Source organism: Macrobrachium rosenbergii, chromosome 39, assembly GCF_040412425.1.
Source record: "Macrobrachium rosenbergii isolate ZJJX-2024 chromosome 39, ASM4041242v1, whole genome shotgun sequence".
Lineage (NCBI taxonomy): Eukaryota > Metazoa > Arthropoda > Malacostraca > Decapoda > Palaemonidae > Macrobrachium > Macrobrachium rosenbergii.
Window position 1 is genome coordinate 8102662 of NC_089779.1, and position 22339 is coordinate 8125000.

The following is a 22339-nucleotide window of genomic DNA, read 5'->3' on the forward strand; positions in this document are numbered from 1 at the left end:
AGAGAGAGAGAGAGAGAGAGAGAGAGAGAGAGAGAGAGAGAGAGAGAGAGAGAGAGAGAGAGAATTATTTTTAATTTTAATTATGTGAATAATTATGGTTCATGCTATCAATTTTTGGTCATGCATATTTCTTTCGTCTCCTGCCTTTTGCTTGTTGGTCAAGGCTCATAAACCAAAGCTTCAGAAGAACATGTCTAGTACTTACTACCGCTAATCAGTAAAACTAAATAAAATATTAGGAACTTGGTTTATTTTTCTTGTTACTGTATTTGAATTACAACTTCCTTGTAATTATAAAAGTTACTTTTCAGTATGGTTTATTCTGTTATTTGTGACACACAGTATTAAATCTGTAGATAGCAGTGTAAAAAACTGGAATGTTCGGGGAGATTGTATCATCACTGTGAAAGTGACTGACAAATTTAATCAGACACTGGAAAATATTGAGCTGTCAGAGATTGAGATGGTGATAACCAGTGTGCAGGCCCAAGTTATACAAAAAAAAAAAAAAAAACCACGGATTAATGAATTATGCCTGCTGAAAATTCCAGCAGAAAGGAGACATGATAAACAAGAGTGAATAAACTCACTAAGTGCTGAAAGGTGTCAGACATCTGAAGGAAAACCTGATGAATGATGGTAGTAATACTGTATAATATTTACAGTCCTTAACTTTGCTCTTGTCATACTTGAACTGCAGGCAAGCAACTCCCCTGCATGATCCACATTTACTGGTACCTGTAATTTTTTTTTTTTTTTTTTGAGCTGGTAGGTAAAAAAATGTTGGGTTTTAATTTCAGGTTTGGAAATGTGAGAACAGTAAAACGTCAGACAAAGATATGCAACATTAGTATATTTTCCAAAGCATTTTCAGCCTGCAATATTACTTCTTACAGTATTCAAAAGAAACCTTAAATGAGAGGACACAAGTACGGAAAATTAGGCTAATTGGTGCTAACGAACTGGTGACTGTAATCAAACAACTTTGTTGTTTTCATATTTTGATAGCTTATTGCTAATAAATAAGTGATATTCTTAATAAAATACCGTCTCGCCAGAATTTTAAGAATCAGAAGTAATTGCAAATCTTATGAAAGAATTTATGGCTGAAGATGCAAAATGCAAAACCATAAAACCTTCCTACTTATGACACTGAAAGGATTATTTATACGTGTCTGTATTCCATGAAGTTCACTGAAATATGAAATACCATTTGACCGATGTTAAAGGGTTAGAGGAAGGGGTCTGCTTTAATACAGATACTGCAATTTTTACAATATTTAATTGCTGAAATAATTATTGGTTTACATCCTTTTAAAAATAAACTTAGTTTTAAGGTGGTTAAATTAGATAATGTGGTTTGCCGAGCTCAGTATTCAGTAATTTCACTTAAATATACCTCTTGAAAGATACATATTTAACTTAATACATGGTACAATATAATTATAACACATACTTGTAGATTTTGAGAAGACATTACCAAGACAAGCAATTAGATGAATATTTTGAGAGCAGAGGACACCAGGAAGACATCGAGCTAATGGTGTTTCTATATCATAACACTAAATATAAATGAAGGCAGTGGCAAGCATATGAGAGGAACTAGAGGTAAATGTAATGGCCATCAAAGATCAGCCCTAAGCCCTTTACTATTTACCACTGTAACAGAGAAAGCTACAAAAAGGTACAAAAGCAAGAGGCCCCTTGAACCAGAGAAGCTAGTGTTAACAGCATCATAACAGGAAGAAACCACAGAAATATTTAAAAAAGATGGAAAAGTGGAATGGAGAGGAGTGAAAATCATTGTAAACAAAACAATGCTTATGGTGATGCGAAAGGAAACAGGAAAGTGGCAGTGTTGCCGTGTAACACTTGTAGACTTTTATGGTTCACCTGAATATGGTTCCCAAATAAGAGGTGACAATCTGGGAGAAGTAAAGCTGAGGGAGTTCTACAACTCTGTGGGAAGAAGGGGCTTTGCAGATGCTATATGAAAAAAAGAGGGGATGAATTCAGAAGTGTGCACTGAAAGTAAGTGTCAAAAAAAGATGTTAATTCTGCAAAATATATGTAGAATATGAGATTTTCAATGCCCAAAAAGAAAATGGAGAAGAGGAGGTGACACACCTTGTAGTGGAAAGCTAGACCCTATAAAGAAAAAAAGACAGAGCATTTCTATTACCTTTATATTGATACTGAGAGGACAATGAGAAAAAATTTTGTGGAGAGCCAAAATTTTTATTAAGAAAGATATCTCACTAGTTATGAGAAGGAAAAATCTGGGCAATTATAAAGACTATGGAGAAGGGTTAAAAAATATGACTAAGAGAATGCTAAGATTCTTGGCCAGAGTGCAGTAGAAAAATGATACTGCAAATGAGGATGTTGCAGAGATATGGTATCCAGCTTTTGGAAAATAGACAGATGGTTTGGACAAGATGAGAAAGGATGAGCAGCAGTTATCCCAAGTACAGTATTTGATATGGAAGCAGCAGGAAAGACCAGCAGGCACAGATGAGCATAGAAAAAGGCCATATTATATGAAGATGCAGAACAGATGGAAATTCAGGCAGACAATTCAAAAGATGGAAAAGTAGAGCATTAATTTTATATATAACTTTTGTACAGAGAAAATTTGATATTTTAGGATGACAATAACATAGAACTACCTGTCACTGTTTTGAAAATGAAAGTAACTGATTAAGAAAGCATAGTTTTTGGTTTCTTTTTTCATTTAATAATTTGTTAAATGCCTTTACAGTATGCTAATGGTTTGTCATGAATTATAAAACTTTTGCACATCTTGTCTGCTGAATTAACCAGATTAGAAATCAAAATTCATAATCCTCATGGTTTGGACTAAATGCCTTTTTATCACAAGAAAAATGTTTAATGTGATATTACATTTCTATATTCAGGGGTTTAATAATTTACTGTCAAAAGTATCCTCTGGTAAAATGAGTGACCAGTTAAAAAGTCAAGAAAATTACTTTAATGCACAATTTTGTGAATTTACTATTGGTTTCTTTATTCTACAGTCTTATTTATTCATTATACATAAACTAATAGGTTTTACAACTACTGAATTATTTATAGGTTTTACAACTGGTCACAACACATGTGGCTTTTGGCAGCATCATCATTTTGTTTAATTTCTATATGAGCATGGATCCATCATTTTTCTGCATTTGTTTTTCTTGCACAATTCTCAGAACGAACAGTTTTTAAAATGATTTTACAAGAGAACTTTCAAGCCAATAGTTCTTAAAAGCTTCAACAGCATCCATGTTGTTACTGGAGATTAATAAAACTTTTTGTGGTGGCGTATTCTGTCCAGCCTCAAGCACAAACGATGCTGCGAACATTATTATGGGGTAGTTTAATCCTGACTTGTTTCTAAAACTAGAGTTCCACTGTTGGCTGAAATTCAGACATTCGCTGGGTCATGAGGGCTATTCTTTAAATATCCGAAGATCAAGTAAGTGTGACCAGTTTGAAGAAGTGGTGCTCTTCTTGGTTTGAATCCTGCAATCCAGTGATGGGTTTAATCTGTTTTATTTTTGGTGATAAGTTTCAGTATTCTACAAAGTCTGCCATTTATTTTGAAGTGATGGATATTAGAGACATTAAAATTAACTGACAGTGATGGCTGCACTTAATCTGGTCATAAAACACATAGTTGAATCCTTAACTGTTTTACTGACATATCCATCTCTCAGTGCCCATCTGAGTACAGATCCAACATATTTCAGCATTAATTTATTGTATAAGAGAATTTTTAGATGAACTGGAGCAGGCTGTATAATGAGTAACATAATTTCTTGTCATAACACATTTACCTTTTCATTTTTATAGTGCCTATAGTACTCATGGAAAATTTTTCTAGCAATATACCAAACTAATTAAGGTGGATAAACAAAGAACTTTACTATAACAATGTTACTTTTATTTCATTCACTTTTAAAAATCTAATTTGGTTAATATAAATATATCTTACCATTAGGGTAAATAGTTGAAACTTTATATATCAAATAAGCTTAATAGCACCAGAATGTAATAAATGGCAGACTGGTTTGTATCGCACCAAATGCTGGCTGTCCTTTTCTAAATCAACTTCTTCATCTCTGCAAAAAGAGAGGTAAAAATTCTATTTAGTGATTTAGTACCTTAATTAGAAAAATGTCTCCAGAAACATGGAGTACAGGTATTATTAATTACTGTGTAGTCGGCTGGTGGGTTACAATTATCCTTGTATTTTTTACCTTTTGTCAAAAGTATTCGAGAAAGCAGTGATGTAATCGCTAAATCATAACTTCCCACTATCATGTAGCCCTATCCCCAAAATTCCTAGTCCCTTGTTGGGGATGGGGAGCATCAGAGAGCAGCTATTTGACATGATAACCAATATTCAGATTTGGATATCTGTTCCAGCTACAGGAATTAGAACATCATTTGTAGATCAACCCTGATGATATTGCACAAAGCAAGTCAATTTTTGATCTCTATTAAATTAAAGAGAGTCAGTATCAGATGCAGCTCTAAAACCTTCTCTCAGTTTATAATAAAGGCCTCGAAATCTGCGGAAAAGTTTTCGTGTCTTCCCGTATCCTTACATCTCTCCACTGAGACCTGGTAACCCAGCAAATTACAATGAAGATGCAAATGACTAACAGAAAAGCTTTTAAATCAGGCGTTTATGAGCAACAAATCATAATTATTCCCAATCAGACAGGATATTTTGAGTTATAATTTTTGCTTATTACTTCCTCCAACACAGTATTAGAAGCCCTGCCTCACTAGGTTGTGTAATCTGAGTCTGTACTCACGCTACTCATAAGTAATTTACATAAATCTTTAAGCATCATGAACAATAAACACTTGAACATGTATGATGTAAAGGTCTGCAGCACACAATTCATACCGATGGATCTAAATCTTCAAATGGGGTAGTCTGTCAGAGATTGTGTACAAAAATGTTAACAATTCTCATTACAAAATATTTCTGTTTCCATAGCAGAATCATCAGCACTATTATTGCAAAATAAATTATAAAAAGTATGTTATAAACAGAGAAATTCATAATCTAAAGTAACACAGAAAGTACTATTAAAGCTTTCCAGAACTACTGTTCTCCAAATTTTCTAGTCTAACAGGGTAAGAATTCATTCCACAAGTTTTTTAAAGCAGGTATTAATACTGCACTGATATATGGTAGATTTTTGCCCATGTAGGAATCAAATAAAACAAGGATACTCACAGAGCAGTCAAAGCTGCTCAACTATGATCAGATCATTCATAATTCCTGTAGATAATGTTATAAAAATCCCATAATCTTGAATAATGGAGGATTTTATGGACGTAAATACTGTACTAATAACAAAAGGTTCAACAAAAAACTTTGAATTGAACATTACATATATGCTATCAATGGATATTATGTGAATGCACCACATGAACCAATCCTTGAACACAGAAATGCAATAGTTGTAATGTCCTAATTTCAACCAATACTAAATCTTGCAAATAAAACTTGAGTAATTTTATTAGAATCTTTAGCTTTCTCATTTATGTAAATAACTAAGTTTTAATGATACTGCTTAATAAGATACATAAGATTAGTGCTTATAGCATCAGAAAGACTTTGGGGGATGGGTGGAAGGGTACATATGTGTTATTTCAAGGACTGATTTGGCAAGATTGGGTGTGGCAAAAGAAAAGTTGTAATAGTGAATGTGAATGGTCCAAGAATGGAAAAGTGTGAAAGATTACTTTTTGGAAGGATCTGAATCTGTGCCTGGCTGGGTTTGGAGGGCATATACTGGAGGTTATGTTACGCAATGTAAATTTAGTCAAAGCAAATTTAAGGGTAAGTGAAAGAGCGAGAGATGGCACTCTTAGCAGATATGGAGTTCCATGGGTGAATGAAAATGGAGTGAGTGCTGTGGAGATACATTACTACATGGTTTCTAGAAAAGAATATCCATTAATATTTACCACCTGAGAAACAGAAATGAAGGAATAGATGAGACAAACAGCTATTCTACTGCATAAAGAAGGTGATGGAAAAGGCTGAAAAATGATAAGGCCATAATATTACTTAGTACATCATAAAGGTGTACTATAGGATTATGATTAAGAAAGCAAGACAAATGAAAGGTTTGATGGAAAAGAACAGAACAAGTTTAGACATGGAATGGATTGTGACGATCTAGTGTTTCCTATAAAACAATTATGTGAGAAATTTGAAAACATGAACCCAAAAAGCTTAAGATAAAATAACTGAGAGGCTACATGGAGGGTGCTAACTCCTTCCCTGATTATCCTGAGTGTTTTCATGATTAACTACCATGTATTCTTCTTACAATAATGAGAATACTCATTCATTCTCATAAAATATTCCTACTTATTTCTATTATCCTGATTTTACTCGTTTGTTGATGAACTCCCATTTTCTATACAGTGTTTCCTCTCCCAGTAGGAAGCATTTAGTATGAATTTTTGTCAATAGATGGTGATGTGCCTTGTTTACTTTATGAACTTACAATGTCAGAGGCTGCTCCTACTGAAATAGACTTGCTTTTCCCCCTAATGAGTAGCGAAGAAACTAGCAGCAATAATTATGAAGATCTTATGGAACCCAGAGACGAAAGTAGCAGCGAATATTCTTAACTCTTTATATCGCAAGATTTAAAAATAGTCAAGTAGTAGAATTGGTTTTTTATTTTTTCTGTTTTTTTTTTTTATGACTTACGAGTCAACTCGAGAAAGTAAACATGACATTTCAAAGTTTCTCAAAGTTTAATATCTTCCTAAGTTTTAATAATTCTTCAACAAAAATTATGCACTACATATCTCATACAGAACTAAAAAAATAAATTAAAAATCCCATTTAATTTTTGACATATTTTTGCAAAAAATCCTGAAAGGGAGGTGTTAAAGGTGCATGCTATAGGTGATAAGTTTCTGAGAATGATTAGAATCTTATGATGGAAGTGAAGCCTGAGTGAGAATGTGCACACGAGTGACTGGTTTGATGTCAAAGTCTGTCGGATACAAGGCTGCAGTATCTTTATGGCTTTGTAATGTCTTGACAGATGAGTGATGCAAGAAGTCAGAAAAACAAAATAAGATGCAAGTCCAAAGGGAAAAAGAAAATATGAAAAAATAGTGAGAATTTGAAAGTACTGATGAGCATTCAAGTGTCTCCTGAACACATCCACATTTAGTTATCCTTTTCAAAGATAAAGAAATTTTTATAAACAATCATCTACCACCATTTCCAATTAGAGCTACCAGTTATTTAGTTAATAAATGTAAAAATAACACTTTCTCTAAAATTTCCTCTATGAATTATATACTATCCATCCAAAAGTTAAGCATATATCGCTGAACACCATCAACAAAATACATGAGAAAATATAAAACATAAAGGCCTGCATTAGATAATCTATCCAGATGGATCCAAAGCTTCCTCTGGCACTGGACTTGCTACAATATCTTCAGGTGAAACAAGCCAATTTTCATTAAATAATAATGCACTTGTTTCCAGTGTCAGCAGTAAAGATTACTAAAAACATTCCAGCACAGAAATTTATAATTTTCAGTAACTAGACGTATTTTAGAACCTTCAAAATTACTGACCCTAAAACTTGTAAGTTTTACAAATCAAATGTTCATTTCATATATTTTATGAAGCCAATACAAATGTTGAAGTATATTGGGTCCCTGCACATATACATTAAAGGAAAGGATGATGCAATCACTATGACCAGCAATTTGTTATGTTCTCTAAAACCCACAAAATAAATCTAATAACTAATTACAAGAGATAACAATGGCTGGATTGTTGTGGTATTTAAAAAAAAATCCCACACTGATGTAATGTTTCCCCATCTTTGGAGTGGTCACACTCATCTAGGTCAGGGGTATTTGATGAATAACCAACACAACCCAATTGCTGAATCCAGAGAATACAATTAAAAACATAAAATCAAACATTAGTTTAGTTATTGTCTAACTTTTTACCAAATCCTCAACACCACCTGTTTCCAAAAATTAAATTTTTATGGAATTCCAATATAGTACAAAAGATCAAATACATTTATTCATGAACAAACTGGTTAATCAATTCACTTATCTCAAATATATACTTCTGATTGGCTAGGTTACTGTGAAGTTGTTGGAAGACACAGTTGCTTGCTGAAGTGTCATAATTTTTGGTTTTGTGTTTAATAAAAATTATTATAGAGCTATCATGAATAATGATAATTTCTTTGGATCAATTAAATCGATTAAATTAGCATACATTTTTATATACTAGCCAGATTACGATAAGATTTTTTTAGGTAGCCAAGAGGTAGCATAGCTTATGCTAGCCTAGTCACTACCCATTTTCCAAAATTCGATATATTAGCTTCCATCTTGGATGTAATATAAATTGAATAAATAACAACTGATTTAATATCAATGACAAAATTCTCATGAGCCATACAAGGAACAAAAGCAACACACTTACCTTCCTTCACCACTGTCATCTTCAATGACAACAGCTGGACATTCTTGCTTGACTTTTAAAAATACAAAGGAGTCTAGATTTGGCTTTACTGCCATTTTTCCCGGGTCAAAGTTTCGTAAATTTTCAGGAACATGCTGCAAAACCACATTTTGGAAGTGAGACTCTAAATTTGCAGCATACCTAGAAAAGTAACACAAAATGTATAGTGTTCCTGACAAAGGAAGATAAATCCACATCTTACATTCTATAAGTTCAAACCTTATTTTGCTGGGCAAGAAGATGAATTAACTTTTAAGTCAGCAGTGAATGAATTGATGATCATGAGCTATTTGATAAACAGAATCTATCCAAAAAAATTCCGGACCATAAAAATCAAAATAAGAAAAGGAGTACACACGTAACTAATTCTTTGGCAAAAGCTCACTTCTAGCCTCAGAGAAAAGTGTGTGTCTAAGGTCCTTGAGATTGGGGCATTCAATTAAAAAGTGCCTCACTGTCAAAGGAACCAAGCAGCCATCACAGTATGGCTGATATTCCGGCAATCATCACAGTATGGTTAATTTTCAGTCGTCATTAAAAACCTCTGTAAGGTGGATATGACCTATTTGTATTTGTATTAATTTTTTAGTTTTCACACTCACTCGTCCACCCACCTGATGCAAGGTTTACAGTTATTGTATTAGAGAGGTAAGATTCATTTAAAAAAATAAATGACTTACTCTTTGGCATACTGCAGTTCACTGGCAGACAGTAGTGAGGACTCTTCATCTGTTGTTTTCTCTTTCTCTAATAAATAATGAGCAAATTTTTCTATTTTTTCAATGCGAATCCGAAGATAACTGCTTATCATGTATCGTATACGGTCAATCTGCAAAAGAAGTTCTCCTTGTTCACTGTGAAAATTTAAGGTTTCCTGTGAAAATTTATGGTTTCCTTAATCTTCTCAAATAGAATGATCATAAAAATTATATATAGTTAAAAAAGCAGATGCATAAATTCTTTTTGTGACATATGAGTACATGCAAGATAAACATTTAATTCTTTCGTAAAGAATGAAAGACCAATGTAAATACTGTACATTATTGTCATAAAATTTACATTACAAAGTACAGGTACAGTATTCATAGTGCTATTTTTACATTTTCATATAATACAATAAAAATTGTAAAGAAAGAAAGATTTAATAATCAGCTTGAAAAATATAGAAATTTCAAAGCAAAGCACAAGCACTTATAAACAGGTGTATGAAGGAATCTACAAACATCTGTGAACAAACTATCCATTAAGAAAGAACTAACCTGCATTCCTAAAATATGCAAGGCAGACCTAAAGTATTCGCCTAAGTTTTATGAGTTGTAAAGTCTTGTAATAATGTTTTCATAAAAATGAATAAAATAAAAATTTGAGTCTGCCTTGCGGCAAGAAATCAATAACACTGGCTATCTCTGTCAGATACTACTATAGGAAAAACATCTTGTGAAGGAACTAGGCTATATTTTAAATTTGTTAATCTTTGGAAAGCATACAACAAAATACCAAGACTTAAAACTTGCCAGGCATTACAAAGACAGAAGTTTCTGTATTCATAAAACAACTGATGGAACTATATCATAACAGATCTAGAATATCAGAGGAATGTAAATTAAGGTGTCATATTAAGCACCTAGAACAAATGCTATCTCTAACTGAAAGGACAATATCCAGAAGAATAATAAGACATATATATAACATCAAAGGAAGGTCCCAATGAACATCTTTATAATCTTAACTAAAAAAAAAAAAAAAAAAAAAAAAATTGTGACCTCCAACTCCAAAAATTCCAAGACATTGCAACGGGTAGGACATTCAGCTGGATAGGGTATCTGGTAGATCTAGGTGATGGAGAGAAAACCTGCCAGAGACTTAACATAAATCTAATGCTGAAAATCATGCAATATCTGGTTTGAGATGTTGCAAAAATGGCAAGAAATCTGGTGTAAGCAGCAATGTTAAAATAAGTGAGTGAAAGGTCTCTTACTTCTAACCAAGTTTTTTTAATCATATCGCTAGTATATACAATGCACATTAATTCACATGGAACAAGTCTAAAAGGTCATTAATTTACTAAGAAAGCTTTTACAGAATGGAATGTTTCAATGTGAAAATAAAAGATATACATACAAATAAGAAGAAACGTAAAGCAAAACCACACAGAAACACTGTACCGTATGGGTGAAATACAAAAATTGAGTAAATATCAATAATCAAACATGAAAATATATATACAGAAGTACCTACACAGCAGGCTGGGAAACAAGAAAAAAAATTAAAGCAATGGCAAATGGGGCTTTTAGGCAGTATTATAGACCCTCTGGTTAACATGAATAAACATACGAGACATTATTCAGAAGATTATTCCATAGTTTTAAAGCAGATACTGAAAGACCTCTGAGTCTTGGGAATTTGATAATGTGACACCTACACAGAATGCAGGACCAGATGCTCTTCAAAGCAAGTAGCAGGTACTAATTAGGCACTAAAAGGGACATAAGATGCTCCCTGTTAAAATGGAGCTTCTGAAAGATGGATAAACATGATATCTTTTAACGATGAAATACATCATAATTACTATAGTTTGCTTTATAATTACTGTATTATTGAATAGTTTAACCTGACCAATGACTTAACATTCTGAATTCTCAAAAGGCTGGCCTAGAGAGTTTATTCCAAACAAATAATAGTAGACCTTCATACACTGAAACTCTCTAATAAGTTAATGATTGGATTAACCGTAAATGTTACGTATTTTGACAAAATTTCTTTAAGGGACTTCATCTCATACTTTATATATGTTGTAGGATATAAATTAAAAATCACAAAAAATAAGTTGAACTGTAAGTGTTCTGCACTCTGTATTTGGGGATTTGTTCATCTGGGTTATTCATCAAACACCTATGGTTCAAGCGAGTGTGATCACTTCACGGACAGGATAACATTACTCTATGTACTGTAGTGTTCTTTTTGGGAATGAGGGACATCGAAATCCATCAGTTGGTTTAATTTCATTCCACAATACCCGCAATTTACCAAACAGAATGGGTTTTAGAGATAACAAAAATCACTGACAGGAACAGGTATGCTAGATCTGGACATACTAATTGCAGCTTTGGGTGCTTTATCAGAACTCTCATTTTTTAAAAAACTCTATATGTAGGGATCCAACACACAGACAAAACCAATATGAGCAATTTTATCTAGAGAATTAAGACCATGAGGGACTCCTAATATCCAGACAGAAGAATATTTCAACATGAGTAGAATGACTGAACTGAAGCATGTCATCAATACTTTCATAACTCAGTACTGTATATACAGAAAGCCTTATAAATAATTCCTATTTTTTTAATTTACTCTACCATGATATCTTAACACTGTTCAAAACCACTGTATTGAAAACTACATTATGGACTTACAGCAAGTCAGCTACTTTTGACCTATATCTTTATTACAGTACTTAACATTAAGTGCTACTAGTCTTAAAACTTTTTTTTTAGTAGAAAATGCACTTCAATAAACACAGTACCTCCATCTTATGAATGGCTACTCTGAAATCATGTTTTTTGCATCTCTTGAGGTTTTCTGTCATCTGCGTGATCTGGTCCAGCATGCAATCAACATATTCACTCTGATGCCGTTCTAGTGTTGGCGACATCTTTTCTGTTATCCATGCCTGCAATTTGATCATGTTTTGCAGTAACAGTATGCACATGTTAAGCTGTAAATGAATGAGAGAGAGAGAGAGAGAGAGAGAGAGAGAGAGAGAGAGACCATAAGCATTATTCTCAGGATATACAAAAAAAAAAATACAATTAGACAAAGACACAATCAAATTGCCCTAATCTAAATGGTTTACTTCATATGTGTATTTCATGTGTGAATCATGAATGAGGGCCAACTGTAAATTTTTGTCAATGCAGTATTGAGCTATACACTTAAATTAATCTCAACAAGAATTCACTAAAAACAGGCCACATCAATTTTTGCATTACAGTATTAAGTTTGATAAGAATGCTGCAATTTATACCAAATTACAATACTCAATGAAGTCAACATAAAATTGTATCCTGGATTAGACTAGTCTATGGGATGCATCCCCTGAAATATCAATGGAAATCATAAAAAATAACAATTTGTCTCATCAACTATGGTAAAAAACACAATGCACAATACAAGTTATGCAGTTAAAAAATTAGAGGCTGCACATTAGTTCTGGTAAAATATCAATTTGTTATACTTGCCTAGCCTGCTGCACTTTATTTTGACTTTAAGCAATGTTTACTCAAAGATGTGTGGGTCTTGGAGGCTCAGCTATATACCAACTAGGCCTCTGCCTTTTTCCTGGAATCACATGGTGAGGCTCTGGCAGAATGACACTTGAGTTTATGGCAACATCACATCATCACATCAACAGTGTAAAGTTTTATCATTATAACTGCAGCATTTTAAAATCAAGCAGTGTGATAGGCAACTTATTAACTTCATACTTCCTGATTAATATAGGATATGAAGGGTTTGTTAATTTTTAAGTCCCAATCTGATGCTTCAGAAGACTCATTCACATAACAAATATGAGAAAACTAAACAGTGTAACATCTTTCCACCTCTGATGCAATAATCTGATAATATTTTGAGCAAATAAACAAACTTCAAAAGTATCTGAGGTTAAGCTTTCTGATTTTCAGGTACCTTAAGCTAGACTGTGGTACATTACCCAATTCAATAACTACAAACGAGAGACAACAGAATGCCTGAATTGCCAAAAGCCCAAGGTCCAACCTATATATGTGAATCAGTGGGGATGTAACTATTCACTAAAGGTTCATTGGGAACTTAACTTTTTTTTTGAAGTATAAGAGTTTTTTTCCAGAATAACTTTTATGACGATTTTATCCTCATCTTTAAAGAACATCACTGTTCTTTACAGTCTTCTATAATTCTTGATGCCGATTATGAAAACCTTTTGATGCCGATTATGAAAACCTTATATCTACTAGTCAGTAATAAGCTATATTTGCTTGAAGCTAACAAGCTGCACAGCTATCCAAAATTTAAAAGTTTAGGCTACGCTAGCCTACTAACCTGGCAAAACTGAAGACTACTACAAACTCCTCAGGCTGGTGACTACAAGTCTATGTGCAAAATGGGGGACGTGTTTAGTACCAGCCCCTTGGGGATGAAAGTACAAACATAAACAAAAGACAGCTTATATCCTAAACATAAACAAGAGGCATAAATGTGAAAAAAAGGTAGAAGGCTAAACAGGCCCATTCTGGTTGGCAACTGGCAGGAACCAGGATACAGTAGGCTAGTAGTCTTCGGTTTTACCGCAGACCCTCCTTCAACCTCCCCACAACAAGGTAAGCAGGCCTAACTTAAATCTGAAGAGTACTAGGCTAGCCTGTGGTGGCCCTCTGTGTTCATTAACTGCCAATTTACATGCAAAGTAGGCGTCGTGTTGGTTATTTTTCGGAAGACTCCAGCCATCTCCCGCTTTATAATTTATATTTTTCTTGGGTAAAACACATCAAAACAAAAAATTTCTTCTCGATACATAACCTTCGCAAGTGCTTAATAACAGAGAAAAATAATCAAATTATGACTTATAAGGTATGACGACGCCTGCTCCCCAACCCCCTCCATAGCTAATACAGCATAAATGTAACCAATACACAGTCCTAGGTTACAGTAGGTTTTTTTTTTTAGGTTGTTTCAGTGCCTGATCATTTCCTAGTCATTTTTTGCATGAAAACCCAAAATGGGTTTTCATGCAAAAATGGCTAGCTGGCACCTTTCGAAATGGCTGGCTGGAGTCTTCCAAAAAATTATCGTTATGTTTAGCACCAGCCTCTTGGGGCTGAGCGTAAATGCATAAATAAAAGAGGGTAATTATCATACAGAAGACAAAAATGAACAGAAGCTTAAATAAAAAGTGGTAAATTGGCGATCCCGGTCGGCGACTGGCGGGAACAAGCCCGTGGTAGTACTCTTTAGTTTTACCAGCAACTACCATTACGCCTACTAGCATATTTTTTTTGTTAATGTTGAGGGGGAATCCTAAGCTTATTCCACGCTGCCACTAAACTAGTAGGATACCAGTGGCAGGATAGCCCGAACGCAACTTAGCTTCAGACGGTTCCTGTCGGGACATCATAATCACCTCTTCTAACTTCTGAAGGACCTCAGCAGCTGTCATGGTTTCTCCCTCTTCGTCAGAACCCTCTATTATATCCTCAGAGTCGTCCATCTTCAGCAGTATTTACTTAAAGGACGCGAATGTTGATGGAAGAAGGTAACAAGTCACCTGATGTCAACAAACTTTCGCGCGTTTTTGAAGGTTTTCGGTGAAAGCGCATTTTACTCGACAGAAACACGAACGTGACCGTGAAAGAAACATGTCATAAACGAAGGTGCCCTTATTGACTACCCTGAGCCTTGGTCTTTGATTTATTATTATTATTATATTAGTATTATTATTATTATTCACAACATGAATCCTATTCATATGGAACAAGCTCACAGGGGCCACTGAATTGAAATTCAAGCTTCTAAAGAATTTGGTGTTCATTTGAGAGAAGTAACAGACGATAACAGGAAATACGGAAGAAAAGATGTTATTATAAAAGAAAAAAAAACAATCAATAAATTATCGGATAGAAATTTAAGTAAATTATTGAAATACAAGGAGAATTCAAGCTTGGTTTTTCCATATAGTCGTTGGTGTCATCACTTAAATCAACAGTTGAATGTACACGTACTTTTGAAACGGATACAAAAAAGAACAATAAATGAACAAAAGAAAGATAACATCACTGCAGAACAATTTCTTTATTTGTTTTTTGTCATAATGCAAGGCTTTTCCCATAATCTGTCTAAGTCTCTTCCTCAGGTAAGAATTTCCAAACACAGAAGAAACTTTGAAAGACGATTATACAAAGAGACCATTGGGAAAATATAACGAAAATGGCAATAAAAAACAATATAACAATGTTCAACTAAACTATATGACACTTACCAAACCAAAGAGAAAAGAGAAGTAATCTTCATATTCATATGCAAGCATGGGTTAAATCCTTACGTGCGAGATAGCGTTTATATCTATGGAAATTTTCCAGTTCTCCGTGACTTAGCTTCTAATCAAATCTCATTTCGAGATATTGTGTGACGACTAAAAATGAAAGGAAAATCACAACTTAAGAATCAAATAAAGGCACTGACGAAAGTATACGTTGTAGGGTAAAGAAAATTAATCTGAAGGGTTCGCTTTGTTCGGTTTTCTGTACAGCCCTCCACAGTGACAATTCCCTCTCTGGCGGGCCCTTGTACGTTTTCAAAATAAGGTGCTTCTTATTGTAACTGTCTTTTAGTGTTTTCTCGTCAGTATCGTAGCTCCTGCAGAATAGGAGAGTCTTTAGTTCTTTTTTAAATTTGCTTTCTCCTTGTATACTCTTCACCTCAGGCGGTATTTTGTTGTATAGTCTTGGTGCTCACTGTACAAATGCTCTCTCGCCTGACTTACAGTTTTGTTCTAGGTTCAAATAACCTATATGCTTCACTTGCATGTCTGATTACAATATTCGTCATTTCGTTTATTTCAGAATAATCACTTACATTACTGCTTAGCCAAGTCTCCGTTAGCATGCATATATCTAGACTGTGATCATTTATAAGATTTCTAATAGTGTTAGTTATATTTCCTACGGACAATATGTTTATTAAATTGCATAGAAGATTATTAGTCAGAGCCATGATCCGGATTATTTTTCACCTTTGACACATATTCTTTATATACTGTCCATTAATTGCCATCATATGTTTTATGTTTAGTATCACTATGGCCTTTCTTTACACAATTTTTACACTTGAAGATGCTGCTAGCACATTCATTTGATTTGTGATTTTCACCACATGTAGGGCAAGCTTGGTCATTTCTACAATTTGTTACGCTGTGACCAAATTCCTGACATTTATAGCATTGATAAGGCATGTAACAGTCGTATACTTGCAACGGCTATACAGTGTACACAATTTGTCACCTCTATCATAGATAGCATTTCGTATTTGTGGTGTGCATTTGATGGTATAGTGTTTATATTTGTCATCTTTGGCTATCATTTCCTTTACAATTTTCAGGTCGTCATTTTCAGAAATGAGGTTACCCATCAATGGATTTTTCTTTACAATGTTATCGACAATGTCATCTTCATCCTTCGGGACATAGACTACTTTTATTTTTGGTTTAAGTTTACCCTTCTCATTTACTGATATATTGCTGGTTTCCTGAATCTCCATTTTTGCCTTTTCTAAGTTTTTCCCGTCTGGGAATCCTACAAATAAGTGTCCATCTCTTGTTGTTTTAACTTGTTGAACTGGCGCCTTTATTTTACTCACAATTTGTCTCTTTTCATTTGCTGCCGTGCTCTCTTCGATTGTAGATTTGGTCAGAAGCACTTTTTTTTGTCTTTAGTGAGTCAGCATAAGTTTTTGTCCATGTTTGTCATGGTCTTTACATCTTTATCAACATTGTCAATTTTGTTTTGGATTTCACCTATGTTGATATTACGTCACTAGTTTTCTGCGCCGAATCCCGAATCAACTTTGTTAATATCTCTGTGTTTTCTTTTATTTCTTCAAGTTCATCTTCGATGAGTTTTTTGTGTGTTCTTTGTTCACGTCTCTTGCAGTTATTACATATGTAAAATATGTTATCACTCCGAAGTATGGGTGTGTATCTGACCTCGATACCTGAACATTCATAGTGGAACCATGCGTCATACATTTCACAGCAAGTTACTTCATCATCAACTTCCCAGAGCAATGTCTGCAGGTTGCTGACTCTCTCTCGATTTGGGTTGACTCATCCTTCTTCAGCATTTTCTTTAGTGTTCCATCTTTATGTGCTGCTTCGATGATTATGAGATAATGTTCGTATGATAGTTTGATCTTTCGTATACTTGATTTAATTTCCACGGTATTTGTTTTTTTCTATTTCCTTCGTATTCACTTTGAAAATCACGCATGTCAGGCACTTTTCACAGAGCACTTCACGGACACGTACTACCCACACGAAAGTTACTTCTCATTTTCTCACAAATAGAACTACAGCTTAAGAACACTTGGTTGAGTTAATATGAAAACATGTTAGAGTGATGTATGCTTTAAAACACCTCTAACCCTTAGATATAATTAATCATATATCGAGATTGCATGATCATAACAAAAGCTTTACCATCGAACGGGACAGAGTTCGATTCCCAGACACGTTCCATCAAATTACACGCTGCCTCGCATGACCTAAGCAATGCATAATGTACCTTGAAGCTAGTCGACTGTGGTGGTTACTGAGCAGGGTGTGGGGATGTCAACCTCATCCTGAAATGCTTGCTGAAAACGGACTCTCCTACAATTATAATCATTTATCACATAATTCTCTATTTCAAATCCAATTACATCAGACAGTTTAAATTTACAGTTTTCCTAATTCTAATTTTTGAGTAGGCATGTCCTATGCTTCTTGTTGAATACATTATAGCATGTGTAATATGTTTTAAAATGGGAAGTAATTAAACCAAAGCTTACACTTACCTGCAAATTACTTGCTTACAGAGCAAAATATGAATTTTGTTATATGTATCTTACTGTCAAAATATCTATACAAACTTATTTTCTACACGGGTCTTTCAACTTTCTGGAAGTCACAAAGATACTAAGTCTCTGGGGGAAAAAAACTCAGTACAGTATAAGGTTATAAGGTCTGAAAACAAAGAAAAACTCGACCCAGCTATACCTGGCAGCAGTTATACCTCCCTGGGGCTGCAGATATAAGAAATGGAATTTCCAACAGCGCTTGGCTTTCCTTGGAACGATTTTTCCTTTGATGTCGAGGACACCTGGTCTAGATTACGTCAGTTCCTCCTCGTCATGGTTCGATTGTAAAGCAGCCCCTTGATCGACTCGTGCGGATCAGCTTTCCGTGCGCGCACGCGCTTGTGTTTTTTTTTTTTTATTCATTAAGATAAAAGTAAAGTTATTAAAGGACACTGTAATCTGTAACTAACTAAAAAAAATGGGGCCCGCCTTCAAAAGCAAACCCGGATGATGAAAATGGTGAACGTGAAAACAACGTTCCAGTGAAGACAAAAGATCTCGGAGGCTGGTAATATAATGCCTTAAGGATGTGACATCAATAACTTCAATAGCTTATTGCATCCAAAGCAAACAGCATCATAAGTACTCGTTTTTTGTAAACAAAACTGGCAGGCACAAACGCATATTTTATATATATATATATATAATGGAAAAATAACTGTTGAACCTGTATATATATATATATATATATATATATATATATATATATATATATATTATATATATATATATATATATATATATATATATATATATATATATATATATATAATATATATGTATGTATGTATGTATGTATGTTTCAATAACTTGTTTCCCCTGGAGTATGGTGGCTCAGAGAAAAAATAACGCAATGGTCACTTACACATTGTTACTTCGACTGCTGGATCATGGGTGAACATCCGTGCACTAAAACTTCCATATTACCACTTCATACACCCACACAGAGCATCCTTACACACACCACACAATTCACCCCCATCTTGCACGCATTTTCACACTTCCTTTCCAATATCTGAATCACTTCTGTCACCTTTACCAGTACTTCTCTCACTACCTTTGGAATCTTTTCATCATCCAAACAAGCATTACAAACCTTGGTCAGCCAGTAAATTACACCATCACCACTGTACCGCAACATATCACTTGTAATTCAATTACCCCTGGTGTCTTTACAATCTTCAATCTCTCAAGTATCCTCCTTCCATCCTTATATATCCTGCATGATTACAGAAAACCAATACTCATGAAACAACTTAAACTCAAACTACAGTAATTAGATACAAAACAACCGTACGTAAGCTAAGGAATTCTTCTGCTGCACATGGGTTTTTCATCATCGAGTCATGAGTCAAAAGACGATTGTAGCAGTGACTGCTGTTTTGTTTTTCTCCGGAGCCATCCTTTATTAAGAAAAACTACATCTGCATAGTTTTATATCCATAGGTACTGTTACTGAACCGTGGGCTTCAATAACTAAGGCTCGCTCTTACTATTTATCGGCATAACACATTCTTTACATTATATTTTCATAATCAATGAGCGCCCAGCTATTACCAGCTAACACAGCTTCGTCACTGTAACCAGAGCTACGCGGGTAGGCGGAGTAACAATACCGAAACGTGACAAGAGCGCACAGCGTAGTTCCTCTCTGATCGAAGCGTAATTCACATGATTTATGACTCTGCAACAGACTTTACCCTAAAGGAACTGTCGAGGGCTTATCGGAAAGCGCATCATTAACCTTCCTTCGAGCTACTTGTAATGACAAGTTGTAAGAGGCTTATTTTTTTCTTTCCCTGGAATACCTACGGTAAGTTTTACTTTTTTTTTTGAGAACGAAGACCAGGTGAGTAACATAATTAATGCTTTATATAGCACAGGCTACGAAAAATAAAGTAATGAAGAGCAATGGAAGGAATAAAGGCGGATCTTAGTTACAAAACAAAGCGACATAGGTGGAGGGGGTGTGGCTCCAAAAGGTGCGAGCCTTCTAATTTTCAGCAAGGCTCCACCTTACTTGTGACCTTCCACAGTTGACTAAAACCAGATACATAATTCACTGCCTGGACCACAAAAATGTATAATGGATTTTATAACATATATATATATATATATATATATATATATATATATATATATATATATATATATATATATATATATATGTATATATAAGCTAAGCGATAAAAAACATGCCCACGCAAGGCTAGGCGCATAAAGCTCTATTTTGTATTTATCTTAACTTGTTTGTGAGGTCATTACCCCGTACGTCAGGCGGCCCCTATAATTTCGGGTCATTCTGGTTTAACAAATTGAACGGGAATAACGCTCATGGCATCGTATCTCGAACATAACTTCATAATGCGTTAATGCCCTGTTTCCCTTCGCTAGCATGTAAAGGAGAAGGAAAAAAAAGAATGGAATAAAAAGCAATGGAATCATAAATAGAAGGTTTCGGAACTTCAGATACCACATAAATATGCATGTCGCATGCAATGTTCTTTGTCTGTTCGGTATTTTGCGTTCTCTCTCGATTCGTTCATTCTCAGTTACTATGCACTGTGCACGCGTCGGAGAGAGAGAGAGAGAGAGAGAGAGAGAGAGAGAGAGAGAGAGAGAGAGAGAGAGGCAAACCTCATCTACATGACGGAAAACACATTTATCTATGGTACTAATCAATCGAGGAGATGCTCTCTCTCTCTCTCTCTCTCTCTCTCTCTCTCTCTCTCTCTCTCTCTCTCTTTCTTCATCATCTTAGCGTGTTTTCCGTCTCTACAATCACGATTTTAAAAGAAAGGAATAATTGCATGGAAAAATTTCGCGTTTCATGAACAAACCTTTTAAAAGATTTTTAGCGTTGGTCCCCACTTCAGATCTTTGGTTCCTTACTGTGGATGATAACTGTGCCCGGGGGAGAGGGGGGCCGAGGTGAGGGAGGGTTAAGATAAGTGTATTGTGTCCATGTTGACCCAATCAGTTGATTATGGTGACTAGGCGACGGCTGTGGGTCGCAGCCAAAAAACTTAATGATAAGAGAAAGGCAAACCACTGTAGCGATACCCTGTCCAAGTCTAAATGTTGAGAATCTAATAAGGTATCGCAATTTGCATTTGAGTAAATCCGGGCTCAAGGGAGGATTTTAGAGAGCCCCTTTTTCTTTCCTGTTACTTTCTTTTACCTCTTCGCTCGTGTTCCTCCTATACACCCCTGCCTTTTCTCCAGTTCTCTCTGGTTTCTGTCATTTTTATTCGCATCCGTCTTCCCCTCTTTTTCTCATTCCCTCCTCCTTCTCCTACTTATTCCTCTTCGTCTTCTGTTTCTGTCTATCTTCTTACTCCATCTCTTTCTCACACTCCACTTTCCGTTCTTTCTTCTCTTCTCACCTCGTTCTCCCTTCCCCCAACAACCGTGACCATCACCATCATTCACCATCAAAGAGAACTACATCATCATCACCAGCAGTGCCATAGACCGTCGTTCATCATCTGATCGATTGAGATGGCGTCACTACGCTAATCTCTAAGGCGAAAGACATCAAGTTAAGTGGAACTCGGGCGGTACTGGTATAGATCCTAAGAGGCGCCATCTTGAATTATGGTGCGCGTATTCTGAAGATTCTGAGAGCCGCCATCTTGTTTTCTTTTCTTTTTCAAGCGAGAGATGAAGATCAAAGCAACGTTTAAAAAGTTTTGGACCTTTAAGTGGAAAGAGACCGAAAGGTACAATGGAAAGTAAAAGATAGAAAGCAACGCAGCTGGAGGGAAAAGGGAATGCCGTTAAGACCCTTTAGCAATGTCTACAGTGAACCGTACAGGGCACATTATAGGTATCACCAATCTCGGTCGTTTGGTCGGAGTCCACAAGCCCACGCCTAGCTTTTTAGATCTGTTTAACACCTTGCCACAACCACGGGCAGCCTTTGGGCAAGGCTCCCTGCTGGCATAAGGCCTGTTGAAACTAAGGCAACAGGGACGCTTGACCCGAACTTCTTAAAATCAGCATTCTGCTCTATTTTCCAGTGTCACAATCTCGCCTACCGTCACCTACTTTCCACATCATCTATAGCATTATCCAGCCTCTGGGCACCTTTGTTCAAGGTTATCAGGCTAAGGAACTGCTCATTAGATAACGAAGAGT

General features: G+C 35.1%; 1 protein-coding gene across 5 annotated transcripts in view; it reads right to left on the minus strand.

Annotated features, from left to right (window-relative positions):
- Positions 1–836: 836 nt before the first annotated feature.
- The window catches only part of Sld5 (DNA replication complex GINS protein Sld5), a 52022-nt gene continuing 30519 nt past the window's right edge, over positions 837–22339 (minus strand). Inside the window, exons 1-6 of one of the 5 annotated variants that reach the window (XM_067082468.1) lie at positions 14712–14898; positions 12078–12269; positions 9235–9383; positions 8516–8695; positions 3998–4124; positions 837–3525 (exon numbers count right to left, since the gene is read on the minus strand). In XM_067082468.1, coding sequence (XP_066938569.1) covers positions 4028–4124; positions 8516–8695; positions 9235–9383; positions 12078–12269; positions 14712–14798 — 705 coding nt within the window. In that variant the 5' untranslated portion in view covers positions 14799–14898 and the 3' untranslated portion in view covers positions 837–3525; positions 3998–4027. Of the gene's footprint in view, positions 3526–3924; positions 4125–8515; positions 8696–9234; positions 9384–12077; positions 12270–14711; positions 14899–22339 lie in introns of those variants that run through there. The other 4 variants (XM_067082470.1, XM_067082466.1, XM_067082469.1 and 1 more) reach the window with 4 other exon arrangements.